General features: G+C 37.6%; 1 protein-coding gene across 6 annotated transcripts in view; it reads left to right on the forward strand.

Moving 5' to 3' along the window:
• CEP128 (centrosomal protein 128) overlaps positions 1-23,136 on the forward strand; it is a 385,312-nt gene that overhangs the window by 306,161 nt on the left and 56,015 nt on the right. For 5 of the 6 annotated variants that reach the window (XR_007453647.1, XM_049612400.1, XM_049612398.1 and 2 more), the window contains 2 exons: positions 2,725-2,774; positions 15,399-15,488. Coding sequence is in view for 5 of the 6 variants with exons in the window: in XM_049612400.1 (XP_049468357.1) it covers positions 2,725-2,774; positions 15,399-15,488 (140 nt within the window). In the remaining variant the exon portion in view is untranslated. The remainder of the gene's footprint in view (positions 1-2,724; positions 2,775-15,398; positions 15,489-23,136) is intronic. The other variant, XM_049612402.1, reaches the window with a different exon arrangement.

Consider the following 23,136-nt stretch of genomic DNA (forward strand, 5'->3'; position numbering starts at 1 on the left):
AAGCCTGCTGTGGGGCTCAAACTCGAACTGTGAGATTATGACCTGAGCCGAAGTTGGATGTTTAGCCGATTGAACTACCCAGGCACCCCAGGAGTTCTATATTTTAAATGCCAATTGTAGTAATCTCTGTAGTCGTTTTTGTTCAATTGTCCAAAATCAAGGGTTGCAATGGTATTAGTTTTGCTGGAAAGCAGCTTGATCTCTATGCATTTGGAGAAAATAGAGAACATAATTTTTAAGTTGCAATAATACTATGAAGTTCTGAGGGTGATGGAGCTTCTTTACATTTATAATTTTATCAAATCTGTAAGTTGAGCTTGACTCTATAGGAGATCCAGTACCCATTAGTTATCCAGTAAGTTTTAGCTGTTTGGTGTTTGCTGTACCAAGCTGACTCTGGTGGAATGAGATCAGTTTTCTATGATTGGTTGATGAACCCTACTGTCCACCACTCCAAGTCCAATGTCCCATTTAACAGTGTAATTCATTACAAGGGGCCTAACTTAGAGAACCTTCTAATCTTGTATGTAGAAACTATCCTTCCTGTTCCTCGTCTTCCTGGGATTATCAGTGAAGGTGCTCCATCCTTTCCCCTAGCCAAACAGTAGTCAAGAGATGTGAGCGAGTCTCATTAGCTCCTCTCTTCATGGAATTTGGAGTGGAGTGACACAAAGATTAGAGACACCCAGGATAAAATGCCCATTAGTTCATGCTACTTACATCCCTACCCTTCAAGACCAGTTGTTATTCTCTGCAGAGTCAAGATCCTTTCTTCCAGGTATCTATTAATTACTCTTATATACTTCTAATAAATCTGCAAGCTTCCTGTACAGTTAACAACTGGTTGCTGTAAGTTAGTAAGTGCTGGGTACCAAACCATCCCCCAATTCCATTCTTTAGGTCTGGATTCTGTGAATTGGACTTGGCCCTGGACTCAACTGGGCAGTTTGTCTGGTCTCCACTGGGATCCCCTTCTGAGTCCTCTGTGGTCATCTTCAGGCCAGATGAACAGCTATGCTTCTGGGCATTTGCTAGCTGCCAGTTAAGGCAACCTGCAGGGCGTCTTAGGTGGGAAGAGTCCTGGGCTCTTGTTATCTAGCAGGCTGTCCTGGGCTTGTTCGTAGAGTTCCAAGTAGAAAAATGAAAATCTGCAAGGCCTCTTGAACTGTCAGTACAGATTGGCACAGAGATGCTTCTGCTGTATTCTCCTTAGCAAATCAAGTCAGGAAGCCAGCCCAGATGTGAGATGTAGAAAGTAGATGCACGTGACCTCTTGATGGTAGTAGCTGCATTGTCACAATGCGAATGAGTAAGGATTCAGAATGAGGAATTTTCGAAGGCACTTAAACCATCTACCACACTCTAAGTTGGTTTCTGTATTGTTAAAGAACCTGATAAGCCTACCAAAAACCCCCTTAAAAGTACAGCCTAATGCATGGACTTTCTCCTCTCTCTTTTTTGATGTAACTCTGATTATGGAAGGTTTAGGAGCCAAAGTTAACTCTTCTGTGGGATTCAGAGCAAAAATTACCTGTTATCCTGAATCCCAGTGCATTGTGTCTTGAGGGGATTGTTTGCAATTCCTCTGTAGCTGAATTAGCCATCCAGTCTCATCATCAGTTATATCATCTACCAAGTTTCCTGAAGTTTCAGCCTGTTCAGCTATGACCTATACCAGTATGACTTGGCTACTTACTCGCTATAGTATTGCTTCCTGCTGTATGTAGTATAGCACTTGCTAAAAAACATTTGCGTTTGCCTTTCTGGGATATATATTGAATTTCTGTAAGTTAGTTTCCTTTTGTGCAGCATAGCCTCTTGGTGAGCAATATCAATCATAGAGCAAGGCAAATGCTAATATTAATGTGCACTGCTGTAGGTGTTTCTTGCCTGTTTTCATCCAACTTCTGACTCAACCCAGCCCTCTTTAGGTTTGTGAGATCTAATAAGATCATAGCACAGGGTGGTAAAGCTGCAGGCAGAAAATTCTGCTTGCCAAATATATTTTCCTTTATAGCAAGTTTGTAAATTAATGTGGGGCACTGAGATACCATAGCTGTATACATGCATTTAGACAGAACTCTCTTCAGTTGACTACCCTCCCTTCCAGCCACTAATTTCTCTGAGATGATGCCAAGCTCTTGGTCAGATGTAGCTTCAATGCTTCCCACCTTCTCAGCATGAGATGATAATTAATATGACTTTACAGCTAAGGTGGTGTTCTGCTTCCATTAATAACACCCATTATTCTAAGATGTTTTAATTTGGTTATAAAAATTGACTCTGGAGGTGGAACTTGGCTTGGATGCTTATTTTAAGAGCAAATAGTTTGTTTCTCATTTTTCATTTAAAAAAAAGTTTTGTTTTTTTTTTTTTTTAAAGAAAATGTTGTATTACTTTGGAGTTATATAAGCACTGGGCCAAATTCCTAAAATATTGATACGATTTTGGATTTGTAATTTAGTCAGTTTTATTCTCTGGTATCTCCATCAGAGTCAAGACCTCCCAGGGCTTCTCAGCTAGCTTAGGATTGGTAGAGTCCAGAGCTCTGCCCCATCCTATCAGTTGGGATCAGAGGGCATTTCTTTTACATTCCTTTTCACACTTAAACACAAAATTCTCTTTCCAGGCAACAGTTTATACAAGCTATTGACTGAAGTGGGTTTGATAGTGAGAGGCATCTCATTTTCACATTATCCTGATGGGTATTTTACTTTCTTACAGATCTCCTGGAGGAGACCCACAGAAAAGATGAAGAGATGGAATCTCTGCAGGTAAAGTAAATTCTCCCATAGGTCAGGTATCTTTGGGATAAAAACATTTGTTTTACTCTGTTAGGCTTTATTGTTATCACATTCAGACCACAATGCCAAATGGAGTGAAAAATAAGTCTGAATTTTAAAGCCTAAGTTGGAATTTGCTTCCTTTTAGAAGTGTTTGAGAACATTTATAATCTCCTGAAACAGAAAGCCAACTCAGCCCCTGTGCTACTCTTGAAAGGAACCTTTATTTCTTGGTAGAGCTTAATGGGAGGTGCAGCATTAAGAAATGAAAGCAACATCTTTGCAAAGTCACTTCCCCCAGAACAGGGCTGATAAACGAGGATGAATTCAGGGAAGGCACATTCCAAGTGAAAGTCAAGACTATTCTGACTCCATGAATGTCATCTACCAATGACCAACCGAGGATATTAACACATATATGGAGCTTAAGATTTACCTTTTATGCCTCTTAATTCACTATGGATTTATACACAGTTCTTGGGCTAGAAAACTGTGTTTGAAAGATTACTCCAGAATTTTAATTGGCAGTTCCATGGCATGAGCAATTGATGTTAACTTGGCATCTGACAGTAGTAGTTCTCTCTTCCTTTTACATTGGGCTCACTTGCAAATGGATAACTCAAGAGTCTGTCTTTATTAGGGGAAACATAATCAGTTATATTCACATGACAGAACCAATTCACTTAATGTCGCATTGGGGATTAAAAACAGTAAATAGTTGGGACATTTAGAGTTCTTCCTGGGCCTGGAAGCTGTAAGGTGGGACTGAAGAGTGATTTAATGAGCTAGCTTGAATGCTTAGGGGTAAAGATGTTTGCTTCTGGCAAATGAAGGATGGGTCAAATGAAGCCCCAAGAGCAAGGGGAATGTTCTGTAATTGGGGATTCTTCTAATTAATGGTGTATTTGTTAAAAGAAAATTATATTAATCTAAAAATGATGAAGAAGAGTATAGTTCTATATACTTAAAAAAAGTGGCATATGTTGGCCACAATTCTGTACAGATTAAATTCTTTTAACATCTTGAGCTATAGTCAGGTTGAAAAGAAACAGCCCTGGTTGGTCCTGTCTGGGGCTAGGAAAAATCTCAAGTGTATACTCATCTTGTCTATCTCTGAGAAATTAATATCAGAGTTATGAAAAACAAAGCTTCTATGTATACTAAATATATATATTGAGAAGATAATAAAGTCTTTTTAAGGTTCTGTGGTTATACATTGTATTTGCCCACAGTAGCACATAGATACCTATTTGTTGAGTACATAGTACATACACGGCCTTTTGAAATGACAGCACAAACCTTTTTAAGTTTATGTCTCTCACAATACAAATGCTGGAACTGGTAATCCTGTTAAATTTAATAGCCTAAGTTTCTGCTCAAATATTTATGAAGAACTGGCAGCATTTTCTACCAAAATGTCCAGCAAGTGCAGTAGAATGCACCAGCCAACTAACAATGGACATGTATAGATGTAGAGTATCCAGTATGATGTCCAGCAGCAGGAAAGTTCAATGTTGGCACTTTGTAGTGGCAATTAGTGCCCGATAGTAACACTCCATTAAGAACAAAGAAACTGACACCTCTGAGAATGTACAAGAGTACAGAGACACATCTCCGAAAACCTTTCATTTTAACACAAGGAAAATTCAGCAAAAAGACCTATATTCCTAAGTTTCTGTATTCAAATGGAAATACCACAGGTGATACTTTTGAGAAGACAAAGTATTTAGGCTGAAGTCCTACAATCACACAGAACTTTGGGGAGTCAAAGGCAAAATAGTTTCAAAAACAAAAACAACAATGGCAAAGGATTAGAAATTGACAGCTTTGAATTTTAATAGTGGTTCTGCTTCTGGGCAACTTTGAGTAACTCAATTAACTTTGCTGTGCCTATTTTCTCATCTATAATATAAAATCATAAAACTGTCTTCCAGAAGTATTTAGTGTGGATTAGATTATCCTAGAAGAGAGAGATAAATATTTAATTCCAATTTGCAATGATAACAAATCCCCATGTATCCAAATTGGAGTCAGTTTTATTTACTCATTATCATCATATAATTATGTATAACAGACATTCTGTATTTAATGTTATCCTCCTTAAGGATAGAGGGGTGTTTATCTCTATACCCTTTCCAGTTTTCTCCAAGTAAAAGACGTTTCATATATTCATTGAACAAATGCTTGTTGAGCACCAGTTCTGTGTAACACTGTACTGAGTGCTAGGGATACAAAGGCAAGCTGCTTCTACTGGATGCATTCCTGCCCTGGGAAAGTATCTGTTATATAATAATAAATGGTGTATAATAAAATATTTAAAAATGATATGAGAGGGGATATGAGTCACTGTGGGAACATATAATAAGAACACATGTCTTTGGTAGAGATAGGATAGGTTGGGTGGACATGTAGAGGGTTGAAGGTGGGTAGGGTGAGTAGCAAACCAAGTAGGTTTCCCAAAGGAAGCCAATATTTAAATGCTCTGGCAAGTTTGGAGGGAAGATTGGAAGAGTTTTAGGCAATGTGAAGGAAGTAAAAGAACATCAATTTCATGTTTGAGGAAGTAAAAGAAGTTTGGTATGTTAGAATGTAGCATTGAGAGAGAAAAAGCAAAACTATAGTTGATAAGGTAAGCAGAGGTCTAAAGAACCTCATAAAGGAGTTATAATTTTACCTTTGGTATATGGGAAACCAGTTAAAAATTTGAAGCAAAACAACAACATGATCAAGTCTGCATTTTTAATAGGTAACTAACTGGTTGTAAAGTCCAAAATAATTGGGAATATTCAAGATTTAAACCAGAGGGACCAGTTAAGCAGACATTTCTGGGAATCTTGACAACAGAGGATAGTGACCTGGATTGGGTGGTAACAGAGAGTATGAAGAGGAGTGGGTGGTTTCCTAGTATATTTTAAGATCTAAAATTCCATGGAACTTTGAGATTGGTTGTCAGGAAATAAAAAGGAAGGGTTAAGAATGACTCCTAGGTTTCTTGATTGGGCAACTTTGCGGATGGTTGTGCTAGTCAGTGAGAGAAGCGGAAGTTGATTAGTTCACTTTTTGATATTTTCACTTTAGGGGCCTTGAAACATCCAAGTGGCAGTGTCAAGAGGAGGGTTCATACCTGAGTCTAGAGCTCAGAAGGCGAAAATTGAACATGCAGAGTTTGTTGTTGTCAGATTGATCTCCATATCATGTAGATGGTACTCAAATTCCTAGGAGTGGGGCACCTAGCTGACTCAGTCAGTGGAGCATGCAACCTTGATCTCAGGGTCATGAGTTCGAGCCCCACATTAGGCATAGAGCTTACTTTAAAAAAAAAGGCATAGGAGCAATGAAAACTCCCCAGGGGAAGTATGTAGATTAAAGAGATGAAAACTTAGGCCAGAGCCATAGGGAACACTAACTCTTAAATTTCAAGCTAAGGATGAAAATCCTGCAAAGCAGTCTGAGACATAGAGAAAATAATCCCAGGAGAGCATAGTATCATGAAGCATGACAAATAATATTTCAAGGGCAAAATAGTCAATAAAACTGGGTAAATATTTGTTAAATTCTTGAATCTACGTGGATAAGGGGCTTAGATTTTAAACTTAAAATTTACCATACAATAAGTGGTAATTTCCTTTCAAACCTGTGGAGCCACTCTCCTCTTTCAGGTTCCCAAATATCTACTATTTAGCACAGCGCCTCACCATAGTAGGTACTCAGTGAATTTTTGTTACTTAGTAAGCAAATGAATTCCACATTGCTGGACTCGTATGTAGCACCAATTTGTGGTCTCAGTAAGTTCTACCCATTAAAAAACAATAACCATCCCTGTCCTAGAGTTCATTTTCTGTTAAAAAAAAATTTTTTTTTTTGGTGGGGGTGCTCCTAAGTTCTAGCATTCCTGTGTATACACACACACACACACACACACACACACACACACACACTTGATTTCACGCTCCCTCCTTTTCTCTATCTTGCTCTGTTTCCCCTCCCTCTTTGAATGTAGTATTGAACCAAAAGGTCAGTAAGTGAGTAATTTGGCACGAGTAGCAAGAAACAGTGGGCAAAGAAAAGGAAAAAATGGCGAGGGAGGCAGGCAGCAGAGAGAAGAGTGTTTTCAATCATAAGAAGAATCACAAACAATGGAGACAAACATATTTAACAGTGATTTCTAAAATACAGCTGGTAATTACCAGAATTCTTCACTGGAGCTTAATATTGTCTGGCTGGGTTGTGTGTGTGTGTGTGTGTGTGTGGCATTCATTTGCAGTTACATTGTTTGCTGCTCTTCTTAAAAACAAAGTATTGTCTTTGACCATAAATGTGTGGTATGGTATCAGAGTCCTATTTGCATATGGGTTTAGGTATATTGAAACAAGCAAATCCTTTATTTAATCCGCTCTGAGATCAGCTGAAATGTTTTAAATAGACACAAAAGGTAATCCGTTTCCCTCAATTTAGGTGAAAAATATTCAGTGACTGCCACCTTACTTGTGATGACTGGTAATGAATGGTAGGTGCTGCTATTGTTTTTTGTTTTCGTTTTTGTCAACTACCAACCTACCTGACTCACCTTTCATCACTTTCTTGCTTTGTGAACCCCAGAGCGCAAATCACACCAAAGGAGTACCCTGCTTGGTTACAAAAAGCTTCAAAATGCTACCTAGGACAGACAGTCACTAAACAGAGTATCTGGAAAACGCATATGCCCGCCTCATATGCTAACTCATTTTATGTCAAATAAGATAAAACCAGATGATTGTCCACATGATTTTTCCTATTCACTTTCCTCTTTTACTAAGCCATCTTCAGTTCACTTTGAGGCAATATCCATGTCTATAGATTGGGGACAGTAATAATACTGACTTAAAAGGACCTTAGAGAGGATTAATTGGGATAAGAAATGCATAAACCTTAGTGCCTGCAGGTCTTCTATAAATATTAATTCCACACACTGACTACTTGTTTGTACCTACTGTGCACCAGACATGGTGCTGCATAATGGAATAAAGTAACAAATGTCCCTTTGCCTTCCTAGAGCCACCCTCTCCCTCTCTCTGACTCTACTCACTCCCTCCATGGGCAATCATGATTTTAAATGAAGATTTTAGTCAGATTATGCTAAAGAGAGTGTTGTGTCTTTGGATAGCTACTAAATATAATGAAACAGTGAAAACAGTCACAATGTGGCGATAATGAAATTGATTATATGGGCCAAATATGAACATCAATCATTTTTTAAGAGGAAAAAGGAAAGAAACTTTCTAGTTGTAGGATCTATAAATGTCACAAATATTTCTAGACACAGTTTCTTTAGTATCAGTATTTTCATTAGAAATGAGCTGAATCCTTCATTTAATTAAAAGCATTGGGTTTGTGGGGTTTTTTTTGCAGTAATATTTTTTTTTCTGAGACATTCCAGAAGCTACAGATGCCCTTGAAGGATATTAAATGGCATTCCTGTGACATGGTGTTTTTCAGATGACCCATAATTATACTTAATTTCTTTCCCAGGTAGCTTTTAAAAATAGCTGGAACCTGCCATTTGAAGGATTTGATCTATATTTTTAGAAACTTTGGGGGAGTGGAGGGGCAGGTGTTTAATTTTGTTTTTGTCACTCCAGTTGTGCTCAGGAAAAGCATTTGAAATGAGTGGAAGGAGAAGATAATCTTTTCCTCAGCCATTACTTCATTTCAGCTACTTATGGAATAGCCTATGACAACATGGTGTTTGAGGAAAAAATAGAACTTGAATTTCTTAGTTCTTTTGGAACAAGTCTAATAAATATTAATATAGGGGAATTATAATATGCAAAAGAATTCCAGTGTAGAGTTGGCAGATACATCATTGGAAATAAACTGGGCAAGAAAAACACCAAAGACAAAAAGCTGACATGGGTAGATAAATCACCCTGGCGGAGGCTGGCAGGATCATGCATTGATATCTGAGTAGTACCCATAGATGGCCAATCCTCCTGGTGAACAACCATGTGATAAACTGGGATAATCAACAGACCAACTGGATAATTTCCACGATTTTGCTGTCAGTCATTTCTTCCTGACTGTAGAATGCCCACAGCCTGTACTTTCAAACCACATAGTGATTTGGGGATTTTAGAGATTACAGGTAGAAATGCAGAGATGGGCTGCTAAGAGTCCTTGAGTTTATTTAGAAGGGAAAGTAAGGATGAAGTAGGATGCTGTGTTCTAACACTGAATCTCTAGAAGAACTGAAGGATTGGTTAAAGCAATTCTTAAATTTCCTTGCAAGTTGTAATTTGCTTAGAAGATTCTATGGTACATTTTTAGAAGTCCCGATTTGAATAAATTGATAGATTATGATTGATTGTTCAAGTCTTTATTAAACTAGAAGGTCAATGCAGTATCCTGCTCCTCCTTAGGATAACTCATGAGAGTTAAAATGCAACTTCCATACTTCTGGAAATCAGCACGTAATGCACACCTACATATTCTTCCCAAGATGCAAGAATGTAGGCAAATCACTGTATGTCTGTATTTCTTTTTGTGATATATGATTTAAAAAAAACATACCTGTTTATAACCAATGACATAAACCATGCAAAACATGGGTGATTATGGGGGTTGGAGGATTGGGCAACACTTGCCACTTTCAGGGCTAGGTGGCTTAATGGCCCATTAAAATCTGTTTGCTCAAGGTAAAGAAGCTTACCAAGCTTAAATTCGGTATGAGGTCTCACCAGAGATGAAACGTTAGCAGTCTGTATTAGGGTCAAGCAAGGTCTCAGCCAATTAGATTTGCACACTTCCATTTACTATGTCAAGAAGCCTCAGGAGAACAGGGAACCAAGCTCAGTAAAATACATTCTACTTGAAACTTTAATGACCACTAAATTTTATCACTGTATTTTACCAAAAATTCACAACTTAATTTTAATTCCGAATCTATAGCAGTAAAACTGGAAAATAGAATACCCTGAAAGCGAAGTAGTCTATGTCTGAATGTATGGAAGTTGATTAATAGACCATGGCCTTTGAGAATAAAAGAAATATGAAAGTGTGACTGGTTCTGTTTATCCAAAGAGATACAAAGCACGAGTGTTTGGGATTCAGCAGCCTCCTTCCTTTGAGTCAAGCTTCTACAGAAGCCTCTAAAAACAAACAGACGCCCTTTGGAAACATTTTTAAAATGCAAATATAAAGAGTAATTTTTGAGTTCAAGTGCCCAAATTTTACTCTGTGACAAAGTTTTATAAAAACTTGGTAGAGAAAATGAGCCAACTGAGTGTTACAAATTTTATAAATTGTTCCCACAAGGGAGGAATTTATTTTATGTGTCTCCATATACCAGCCCCTTTGCAGTGGACTCCATGAAAAGCAACACTTCCAGAAAATATCCCTTAGGGCCTTTGTCACAATCTGAACCGTGGGCTCCATGAACACTGCGGCTGATGGAAGAACGGCTTATGTTTTCTTATGAAAAATGAAAAACATCTAAGCCTGTTATGATGTTTTGCAGTGTTGAGCTTGTCTGGGAGTTTTTGCCACGCTTCCAGAGTAGTCAACTGTCACCTTACAATTTGTGGCAGTTTCATTTGGGTTACAGTTTAAGTAATTACTTCAGGACCAGTCTCTTTTATGTGTGCATCTACTTATTCTCCTCAGTCACATCCCTGGATAGGCCTCAAACTTTGGATAAATAATAGTATGTCTGCCATTTGAGCTGCTATAGCAAAACTACCATAGACTGAGCGTCTTAAACTAGAAACCTTTATTTCTCACAGTTCTGGAGACTAGGAAGTCTAGGGTCTAGGCAGTTTGACTGTCTATGTTCAGTAGTAATGTTGGCAGATTCAGATTCAGTATCCAGCCAGTTCCTGGGTCATAGGAGCAGAGACAGTACACTCTGGAATCTTTTTTAAGGGTACTAGCCCATTCAGGAGGGCTCTACCCTCATGACCGATCACTTACTTAGGGCCCCATCTCCTGATAACACATTCGGGATTAGGATTTCAACCTGTGAAATTTGGGGGGGGGGGCACAAATATTCAGGCCATTAACACTCCATTTTTCTGTCTCCTGATAACAATGACAGTTGTGAAGACAGTGTTCTAAGGAATGTCTATAGTGTGCAATAGATTTGGGAACAAATGGTTAGCAATAATACATTTCTGGTTGGAACCTTTCTGTTGACTGTGAAATCTCTGAGGTTCTAGGGGTGCCTGGGTAGCTCAGTTGGTTAAGCATCCGACTTCGGCTCAGGTCATGATCTCACAGTTCATGAGTTTGAGCCGCACGTCAGGCTATGTGTTGACAGCTCAGAGCCTGGAACCTGCTTCAGATTCTGTGTCTCTCTACCCCTCCCCCGCTCACATTGTCTCTCTATCAAAAAATGAATAAACATTAAAAAAATTAAAAATAAAACAAATCTCTGAGGTTCTAAGTATTAATAGAAGATCATTGTAAGCAACTATAGTTCTCATTTGTAGGGCTGTCTCCCATCCTTATCTCTGGCACATTCTCCAGAATGTAAAGAACTATTGCAAAAGATTTCCCCAGACTGGGATCTCAAAAACTCACTAATATTATGTTTTAATTATTAACGAATACTGATTTAGTGTTAGTTCCTGTCAAGGTTTTGCTAAATCGATCCAAAAGGGTGATGGTCTGTGCATCAAGAGAGAAGAAAAAAATGACCCTCTGGCTTGTTAATGAATGATATTAATGGTAGACAATACTTTTGTGTCATACACTGCTGAAACTTCTAAATGTATGTCATTGATTCCTTGTGATACTTCTAGAAGATAAATACTTTTATTTTCATTTTACAGATGAAGAACATCCCTGGCTTGCTCAGCCAGTAGTTGACAGGGCTATAGTACTTACACTAGAATCTGCCTGTCTTCTGTACTACTGTGTTTCAGTGCCTCCAGAGCTTATGGAGAACACAACCTCCACACTTTGTTTGTTTGTTTGTTTGTTTGTTTGTTTGTTTAGGTTCTTGGCCTCTGTTTCTTTGGATTTCTTCCATCTTTTTCTTCTAAGAGAATGATTCATTGAAAAATATATTAAGAATTTGGTGTGGTAAAATACTAACTCACCCCTTAGCTTCTTAAGAAAAGACGATAAGAAGGTAAATGACTTGTACAAAATGCATTAAATAAATCAGATAATACTGGGGACTAATATTAGTGAAACTCCTTACTGCTTTTCTATTTAACTTTAAAACTATTTACAAACCCTTAGGCTCTAAGCTTTATGTATACATGGCAACTGGGCTGTGTGTGTGTGTGTGTGTGTGTGTGTGTGTGTGTGTGTGTTTGTCTCTTGGCATGTGAGGAAACTTTCAATTCCTGGTGCAAAATTATGAGCAATCCAGTAATCTCAAACACTTCTAGGAAGGAGAAGGGTCATTTTTCTTTTTCCATTCTGCACCTTTTCTTTTTGCTTATTCATCATGCTTTAAACAAACAGACCAAAGAAAGTTGTTACTAAAGCCCTCCTTGGGCTTCTTCAATTTCAGTTTTAAACCAGGTTCAAAATATTCTGGCAAAAATTAAACACAACATTGAAAACGTTTGCATAAATTTTGAATTGTGGAAAAAGTGATAAAACTAAAATGAGCTGAAAGAATGAGTAATAAGCATCTCTTCATATCTTTGTCTTTTTATCATAATCACTGATGATTTGGGTTTTTAAAAATTGATTCTGAAGTGCATTCCTTTTCCAGAGTATCTGCATTACACTTACTCTTCTAAATTTAATTTGTTAGAAGTTTAATGTTTACTTTTAAAAGTGTGAAGGCTTATTAGCATGCTAATAAATAACATTTAATGTCTATTAACAGTACTTCTATATTTGCTCATAAAATGGAATAGAAAAATATTACCTACAAGAGATTCCATGCCTTTACTACATTCTGGGTGTAATTGAAATCCCTAGTTCTCATTTCACTGTTAGAAAAGAACTAATAAATTTGTCACCAGTAAAACAGGGGTGGGGGAGCAGAGGCCATTTATGAGCTCTATAATGAATCTAACTCCTGCAGCCTAGACCTGAAAGAATTGGGAGACCAGCACAATAGAGGTGCCATTTAGCTGTACAGCATCACAGCTAATTAAGTTTAGATCTTTGCTTTTCTTTACCCTTTTTTCTGATATTTCCCCAGTGGTATTGGCTGTGTGTCTTCAAATGGCCTAATATCACACCTAGAAACAGAAGCAGTTGCAACTCACTTAAGAAACGCATATGGCAAAAATACAATCCCTTTTGAGGATATGGTAAATAACTATGAATGTGTGCAAATAATGGTTTTTATTTGAACATTAAATTTTATTGTGATATAGTATGTGTTTTGTTACACTGTCACCTGACATCTGTTAAAATTAGGGTTCTGGAATGCTGTTCTGGCCTGTGTAATTTTGAGAAAGAGGCTCTAGAACACTCCTCCAGTATGAAACCTAACCTCTGCCACACACAAAATATAGTTCTCATGGTAATAAAAAAAGGTATCATCTTTATAGACAAATATATATAAATATACACATATATAGATTTCTTAATGTGCAGTCTAAGCTCAACCACAATGTGGAATTCACTACATTTAATGTCTTTGAGTCTACTTCTCTGACTTTAAAAATGAATGAAATTAATAATGTTGACCTATTGAGAGTTTTGGGGAATGTCAAATGAAAAATACTGTCAGCACATAATAAGCTTGTAATAAATAGTGTTGAGTTTTATGATACTGGTAATTTAAAAGGATATTTTAATATCCAGTGTCCCTGTTACTCCTGAAATTAAACAAACCCAGGACCTTTGCATTTGCTACTTCCTCTCTCTGTAATGCTTTCCCTTAGCTCTTTCAGTGATGGCTCATTATCATCCTTTGAGTTTCAGCTCAAATGTCACCTCTTCACGGACATTTAACCTGGCCAAACTGTCTAAAGTAAATCTCTGCCCTCACTCTCCATCATGGTGTTTCAGTATCCTCTTTATTTATCTCTTAGTCTACTCCTTTCAAATATAAACTCAATGAAGGCAGAGAGACCTTATCTCCCTTGTTGATAACTGTGCACCCAATGTCCAACAAAGTATCTGCCTCAATAAGTGTGAATGAATGGATGAATTAATTAAATGAATAAATGAGTGGAAGGGAGGGAAGGCGGGAAGAACAAAGGAAAGACATTGGAAGGAATGAATAAAAATGATGGATAAAAGGAATAAAGGACAAAAAAAAAAAAGAAACTTTCATGGCCTGAGGAATGATTTATATTCTGGATATATGTATTTATGCATATACAACTTTTAAACGTTATTTTTTTAATGTTTATTTCTTTTTGAGAGAGAACACAAGCAGTGAGGGAGGAAGGCGAGAGGGGGACAGAGGATCCAAAGTGGGCTCTGTGCTGACAGCAGAGAGCCTGATGTGGGGCTGGAACTCACGAACCATGAGATCATGACCTAAGCCAAAAGTGGACTCTTAACTGACTGACACCCAGGCACCTGTAAATGTTATTTTAAAGTTTAAAATTTGGGTAAAATTTTTCTGGTTCCTGTCGTCTTTCTTTTCTTGTCCCTGGTCAATGTGTTTCACCTTATCTTCTCCTTCCAGAAGCTATAGCAAAACAATAGGGTGACCTCCTTCTGTGAGACAGTAAGTAATTTTTATGGGATACTGACACCTTAGAACAGAGGGTTGCCAAACGTTTTGTGAAGGGCCAGATTCTAAATATTTTCAATTTTACAAGCTATGTGCTGTCTCCCAACGACTCACCTCTGCCACTATAGAAAGAAAGCAACCATAGACAATATGTAAAGAACTGAATGGACTGTGTTCCAATAAAAATAATTTAGGGAAACTGAAATTTGAATTCCATGTAATTTTCACATGTCATAAAATATTATTCTTACTTTGATTTTTCTTCAGCCAAATAAAAGCGTAAAAGCCATTTTTAGCTCACGGACCTATAAAAACAAGCAGCAGGTTGGAATGGCCTTAGAATGAACTAGTTTAATGGTTTTCTCTCCCAAGACTGTTTCCTTTTAAAAGATGAACTAGATTGGGGGAGGCAAAGAATAAATTTCTATTGGTAGAATTTCTAATAATTTTGCAAATGGAAGAAAAGCATAATTTTGAGTGATCAGACCTCCCTGAACTCCGAAAATCACACTGTATCAGTGGTCCGTTGTCAACAAGTAAGTTGTAAGTGTTAAAAGTAGCTTTCATTACTGACTAAAGTTGCCCAGGTGTACCTGCTAGCAAACTCCCACCTTATTTATTCCTTCCCATTGTAGACTTTGGAGTTTAGGATTAGTTGCATCTAACGATGTTTGATTTGAAAGCAAGACAGTCTGAGGATACTTGAGCTCTATAATCCTGAAGAATAAACTGTTTTCAACTTCAAGTAATGATTTCCCTAAAATTTGTGCATGTAAGTTGAGTAAGGAATTATTTGGGGAAACATTTTAAGAGCACAGTGTGACATAATTTTCTAAATGCAGAAATTAAAAATTCATTAAAAATTATTATAGTCGTATTAGTGTTATTTTTGTAGCTATGACTATTGATTGTGCTTTCGAATGTTTTAAGACAATAGAGCTTTCCAACTTTTTTTCTTTACTCACATCTCTCTCAAACAGCCAAAGCAACTGTTTAAAATTCCATCTTGGGAAGATGCTAGTCAGACTGCAATGAAAAATCAGAATGAAGCTCAATTTGAAGAAAAAGCAGTTAAGTATTTCATAGGTAGGAATATTTAGGATATTTGGAAGTGAATAGTCAAAATATGTCTGCTTTATTTTAGGACATGCAGGCTAAGTCAGCCTTCAGGTATGCATCTCAGAAGTGTAACTAGAAACTAAGTTGTTGGGGTTTTTCCTCGGTTTTCTTGGATACTAAGAACAGTGCACCATTGATGGTCAGAGTACAGATAATCTGAGGCTAATTTTAAATCCTTTAACTACCTTTCCCTTCCTACCTGTGCTTGTATATCAGGAAATGGAGATTAATAATAGTTTTGATCTTAGTCAAATGGAATAGGAAGCAAGGAAAACCTTACTCGTGTCAGCCAAATACATTATTTTGAAACCATCTGCTTATGTCTGATTATCTTTATCAACACCCTCTCTCTTTAGTATAGAACAGTGAGAGGTAACTGTACAGAAGCCCATGGAAGGAGTATGGGAATGAGGGTGAGACAGCCATAGGTTCCTCGTGCTTTAATTCCTGAAACACTTGAATAAATGACTGCATGTAAATTGAGATGAGGATTATTGGAATTGCTCAAAGGTAAGCAATTTAATTCCCAAGGTGGACTGTTTGCTTGTACCATTTCATGGCTCAGTTTGTGACCTGAGTGATAGTCAACCATCGAGTGCTAGGGTTGAAATATTCAGGAAGAAGGAGCTTGGGACAGTAGGTTCCATGTGGGTTTCTTTGTGAATATTCTTCACCTGGAATCCCAGAAGATGTGTGCCCTTGAGGGAATCAAAGGAGATGGCAGCCTCAGGGAGTCTCATTAGGCCAGCTATGTTTGGTGACAGTCAAATACACACTCTGAAAGAAAAAGCATACCTTACTGTTTCCCACAAATTCTTCCTGACACAAACCTACTCATAAATTATGCCATAATCACTACTGCAGTATGATTTGCATAAGAGTTCAGAGCATATTCAGCTGATATATGACTAACCTCGCCACTGGAGACATGTACTTTACTTTTTTAAATGTAAATCTTTGGGGGGAAAATACAGTGTGTTGGTTTCTGGGTTGTTGGTTTTCTCCCTCTACTACTCAACTTCTAATCTAAGCAGCATATAAACTCAATGAAGTTTGTGCAAAAGAAATGTGTGCATTTCTTTTGAGGGGACAGTCAGTCTTTGAAATTACATTGGTTGTTATTTGCATTGCCCCTAGCCACCATCATAGCCTTTATATTATCTGCAAATAATTTTTAGTTGTTCCGCATTCCAGATGTCATTCACTGAACTCTTGTTACCCATTATCAGCAGACTCACTGTGGAATTGCACAGTTCTGGGAGAAAGACAGTTCTGCGTCTTCTGCCCTCTATTTGGTTTGTAGTCGTAACCTCTAGCCACCTGTGAACCACATTGTACGTTAAAGAGGAATCTTAATTCGATTCTTCATTTTAAAGGGAAAAAAAAAAAAAGGAAACCTCATTGCTTTGTTCTGCAATCTGAAACACAAAGGGTAAATCTGAGAGGTTTTGGTGTTAGTGTTATACAACCGACTGGAAGTGTTTACAGGGATTTCAAGCAAAACCCTACTTCGCCTCTCAGGCTGCATTTTCCAGTGTGAAATCTGTCAAAATAAATCACCACAGCTCCATTTTCCATATCTTCCTCTTCCCCACCACACAGACACATGCACACATCCCACTTTGGTATAAGCACAATCTCCAAATTCTCTGAACAAGGTCAAACAGTGATACAAACAGTGCCAAAGTATAAGGGTCAGTGATCACCTCTCAAGATTGCAAACCAAAAATGCAACCAGAGTGTTGCCCAGGAAACCTACAGAACAGCTGGCTGCCTCCTGTCTCTATCATGACTAGTGGTAGTAGATGAGAGAATAGATCAGAGATGTGGAGCACATATTTTGACTCTGTTCGTAAATCCTGTTTCTGATTCTATCAGGGACTTGTCACACCCCTAGTGAAAAGCAGGTAATGAGGAAAGTTACTGGGTACTCCCTCTAGGTTAGGAAATGACACATGCCTTTAAACCGGCTTTTCTGGATAAGTCAACATGTTGAAGGGCGTACTTACAGCTTTTTAGACAAAATGTTGATAACTTGCTGCAGTTTTCTTTTCAGCGTTTCCGTTTTGTTAGTTTGGATCCTGTAGTAGATTATTTGAAAACAGCACATAAGCAGCTAGAGAAATGAATTAACAAAGATAGACTACATGTGGGGCACCTGGGTGGCTCAGTCAGTTAGGTGTCCAACTTGGGCCCAGGTCGTGACCCTGTGCTTTGTGGGTTTGAGCCCGGTGTCAGGCTCTGTGCTGACAGCTCAGAGACTGGAACCTGCTTCCGATTCTGTGTCTCCCTCTTTCTCTGCCCCTCCCCTGTTTGCACTCTATCTGTCTCCCAAAAATAAATAAATATTTAAAAAAAATTTTTAAGATAGACTACACATATCTAAAATATGGGTACACCGAACTGTGGATGATCAGGAAACCACTGCAAGCTGCTCTAATGCCATTTATTCTAAAAGCTTTTCTTAAGTGTCCAGTAATTTTATCTGACTTTTAAGTAGCATGCAACTTTATGTATAGATCATTGATTCCTTTGATGTATTCAAGGTCAAATTATGCTATATTTTGAAGCTTTTTTTGGTGTGGCAACATTAAGGTTGTTTGCAGTTTTTAGCTCTTTATTTTGTTTCAATTTATTTTAAATCACTACGTGGAACACCCTTTTTTTTTTTTTAGTTTATTTATTTATTTTGAAAGAGAGAGAGCATGAGTGGGGAGGGGCACAGAGAGAGAGGAGAGAGAATCCCAAGCAGGCTCTGCACTGTCAGCATGGAGCCCACTGAGCCTAAATCAAGAGTCAGACATTTAACTTGACTGAGCCATCCAGGCACCCAGAAACACTCATTTTATTGCCATATGGAAATTCATAGAGAAAAATGCACATATTTGTGTTTCATTTTATATCATATAAGAAGTAGTAGGTAAAGTGTGAGTATTAATTAAATAGAGTTAACAATATAAATAAACAAACAAATAAATAAATAAAGTTAGCATTGACAGGAAAAATGCCATACAGTGGTCTCTCTGGGGGAAGCCAAGTGTATTTTTCTTTCGGAAGAGAGGCTTTTTGGATTTAGAACAGAATGGAGGGAGTCCCCATTGTGGATCTTTGCTTGCTTTTTGAAAATTATTCATCCATCAGTCCTCAGGAAGTTTCCAGAATTATTCTATACTGTTAAAGATCCTTAGACTTGGAAGAGTGAGAGACTCTTGTTTTATTCTTATACCATTATTCTTATACCATTCTTATACCAATATACCATTGGTTTTCATATGCAAATGGATATATGTAAAGCGTTCTCGGAAAATGCCGCATTATTGTGATAAAATAAAGTCACTAGGCCTGTTCAGTTATACTTAACAGAGGCAAAACTCAGATTGTTTAGACCTAGAAGGCCTCTACATCTCTTAGATGCGAGATAGACGAATTCTTGTGTCTACTTGATTGGCTTGGATGAATCAAATAAACTGTTAATGACCAGGGATTCAGATACCAATGATCTATATAGTACTCATTTCCTAATTTAACCTACAAATATTTTCTCATCTCCGATGATGCTAATGAACTAACTGCCTTGGTTCAGTTATAAATTCCAGTGTACAACCAACCCATGGTAACCAAGTAGCAAAGGAATATATACAGCTCAAGGCAGGTTAACTGACCTCAGCATAAAAAGTTATGTGTTTTTATAGTACATATGCCTCTCCCTTCTTGATATGTCAAGCTGGAATGAATTATAGTGTATTGTCTAACAGCATTATTGATACTCAGAAATTTTATGAAATATTCACTTTGTTAAGAATGGCTACCACTTCACAGTGGAGCTCAATGACTATGCAGTGACTACATATATAATCTTTCAGAGTAAACATTAAATGTTGCCATATCAGGTGTTTCTTAGACTTTCCCCCTCCTTAGGTAGAATGAAAAGAATAGTGGAAAGGAGATTATCCGGTCACAAAAAATCTATATCAACAAAACAGGTTTTCTTCCCCCAAGCACTTTTTCTTCAAAATATTGAAGGAATTTTTTCCTTTGTTTTTTGTTTAACCTTCCACTCCCAATTGTTTCTTTCCTTGTTACTAGGGTTATTTTTTTCAGAAATACTTCACACATGAGAAATGAACAGATTAGATTTAATAGAATAATTTATTTATACAATGTTCTTACATCTTATTTCAAGTGTTGTTTGGAGTAAAAGGACTTGAAGGCCCATCATCGGTGGGACCCTAAGAGTCTGCAATTCTCCTAAAAGTGCGTGCAGAATTATGTGTATGTTGTGGATAATGTATATTTTCCTGGGGAGAAGATCAAATTTCCTCAGACCCAAAGTTCCTGACTACAAAAATAAGAACCACTGATGTATCGAAACCACCTGAAACAGCATGACTGCAGTGAGAGTATCTTCACTATTTCTGGAGGCTGTTTTCTCTCTCGGCCCCTCCCACCTTCTAACCCTCCTTTCAATGCCCCAGTACTTTTCCAAGTGTGGAAGTGTGTGTTCATGCTGGGGGAGGGGGGCAAGTGTTGAGCCTTCAGGTTGGATTTGAAGGTAAACTGGGTTGAAATGAAAATTGGAGATTATACAACAAGAACAAAACACTGTGGCTGCCCTTCTGGTGAGAGTGGGAGAGGTTAAGACCAATATAATTTATTGTGGTATAGTTATATGTCCATTCTAGGACATATACTGGCACTTGTTTCCTGGGCTGTGTCAATGCCACAGCGCTGGCTTAAGTTACCTCTGTTTTGCTAAGAACATGAGAGGAAGTATGAAAATATTTTGTTAGAGAATAAATACTTGCAGTAGCCTAATTTTTTTATATACAGAATTATAATAACTAACCTTACCTGCCAAAAAAGAAGTCAAACATTTAAATTTTCAGAAAGCATTTCTTAAATTTTCAAAGCAAGTTAGTAAGTTCATAAAGACTAGGAGTAGTTTCTTTTTATTTACTGCCCACAATTAAGACCAAACAACTCTACAATCTAGACGAGGCTCACTAACTGGCTACGATGGCTGGTATTCTATTAGCCGCTGTTGATTGGCAAATTGAATTATTTAAATTCAGGTTAATGAACTGAATTGTTTGTTTCCGTAATTTTCTCATTTTGGTAACATATTACATTTTTCATAGAAAGCTGTCTCAATACCAATTTGGAATGAAGTGGGTTATAGATGAAAAGACGTCAGTAAGTTGCACTGAAATAAATCATGTATTCATCTTTATACTTTAACAAAATGGAGTTTTCTTTGACCAATTGTGTTCATAGTCTGAAAGACTAGGCACATATCTTAGCTTGGATTGCTATAATAAATTGCCAAAGACTGGGTGGCTTAAACAACAAACGTTTCTCATAGTTCTGGGGATGAGGAGTCCAAGATCAAGGTGCTGGCAGAGTTGGTCCTGGTGAGGCCCCTCTTGCTGGGCCTCTTGTAGATGGCCAACTTTTCTCATTACGCCTTTATGTGGCAGAGAGCAGAAAGAGAAGCAGACTTTCTTGTGTCTCTTCTTATAAGGGCACTGATCCCGTCATGAGGACTCTGTCCTCGTGACCTAATTGCCTGCAAAAGATCACATGTCCAGATGCCATAGCATTGGAGATTGGGGTTTCAATACATGAATTTTGTGAGGATATGAACATGCAGTCCACGACAGTGTGTATTTTTTTTAAATCTGGTAAGAAATATTCAAGTAAAATGAAGACACCAATATATAAATTATATCAGTCTGTCTTTGCCAAACACTGAGATCTGAATTAGGACAGACAAAATTTAATTCTAGTATTTTGACATCATATGAAATCTCTGATTTCAAACTAGCTGTCTGTGTTCTTTTAAAATGTGCTAATCCTGAAAAACGTGAGCCCATAAATGTATGGAGAAAATTTAAGGTCCAAATAGTGGCTTTATTTATTTTTTAAAGGCTTCCAAGATGGTTCATATAAATGTGATCCTGCCCAAAGGCTATTTCTGTCTCTATAAGGTATCTAATGAGGTCTTCTGTTCAATCTGCAAAGGATGATAAAGCATTGCTGAATGGTTTTGTCCCAGATGCACTGTGAATAAGATACCTGGTACAATAGATCAAAGCCCCCTTGAGGCATTATTATATGCATTTATTATGAAGCATTCAAAAGTGACAGTACACAAGTCACCAACAAAACAGCGGTTATTTCACGAAAATTATGGGGACGAGGGTGAGGTTCTCTACAGTATGCCAACAAAATGCAATTAAACAGATTATGTTGCTAAGAACAGTCTGCTTTGGGCTGATTTTGCATAATATATTCACTTAACTTGTACCCACATAACCAAATGTTTAACGGGTAGAAACGTTCAACTCAGTTTCCCATCTGAGGGTTGTGGATCATATTGCAGAAGTCCTCCAAAGGCAAGGCCTCTGTGTGTTAGGTGAGGCTGGGAGTTCGGCAGTGAGCGCCAAGTTCTTGCTGCTCCTAAGTGTCCTGGGTCCATGTGGATCCCTGTAGGACCACAAGAGACCTGAGCTGAGTGGCTCTCTGTACCAGTTCCCCCCTTTGCCTCTTAGGACAAATGATTCATTTGATTAAACAAAAAAGAAATCCAGATTTCACGCATCTCCTCCCACTGCTTTAGATGAGAGAAAAGGAAGAAAAGTGGCCTTGATCTTCCTAAAAAAGAGAGCTTTCTCTTTTCCTGAATCTTCAGACATTCCTCTCACAAATCCAGCGTTTTTTTATTTGGTAAAGACTTCCTCCATGTATCTGTCAGCTCTGAAAAGAGCTGAGAAAATGTAGATGTCAGTTCAAGAATGCAACCGTTTACTTAATCATGTGGCATTTTTTTAACTTTATTTTTTTTTTGAGAGAGTCAGAGAGAGTGTGCGCAACACTAGCAGGAGCATGGAGGAAGGGACAGTGAGAGAGGGCGAGAGACAGAATCCCAAGCAGGCCCTGCGCCCTCAGTGCAGAACCCAATGCGGGGCTCCATTCGAGACTTGAATTCCCAAACCATGAGATCATGACCTGAGCGGAAGTCAGATGTTTAACTGACTGAGCCTCCGAGGCACACCAGTCATTTAGCTGTTTAAGTCATATTGTCAGTGACCCTTTTTTAAAACCAAGATTTCTGTAAAACTTCTAAGATACTACAGATAAGGAAGGCCCATCTGGGTTCCAGCATGTGATAGATCTTCCTTGTTTATTTTTCCTGTATTGTTTCAGTTAACAAATTACTTCTTAATTTTAATTGATGAAGTTATTCTTATGTCTGAACTTTACTTTCCAAATCATACTTTGTGCTGTATACCTGAGGGCTGGTATGTGTGCCATAGTCCTTTTTTTATATCACCACTATTGTCTAGTTGTTTTTATAACCAAACGTGTGTAATATTTATAAATCCTTAAATAAATAATTTTACCAATGCGAAAGTGGTAAAGTATATTCTGTTTGGTAGTTATATCTGAATTTATGATATTTACTGTTAAATTAAGTCTTATAGTCCTAACACTAGGTGAGATAAGAAGTACAGTGATTCTTTTATGACTGTTTTGATTGTAGAAATCATCCTGAGTAGGAATTCTCATTTTTTAAATATTTTTTAAATACATTATTAC

The sequence above is a fragment of the Panthera uncia genome (genome assembly GCF_023721935.1).
Source record: "Panthera uncia isolate 11264 chromosome B3 unlocalized genomic scaffold, Puncia_PCG_1.0 HiC_scaffold_1, whole genome shotgun sequence".
Taxonomy (NCBI): domain Eukaryota; kingdom Metazoa; phylum Chordata; class Mammalia; order Carnivora; family Felidae; genus Panthera; species Panthera uncia.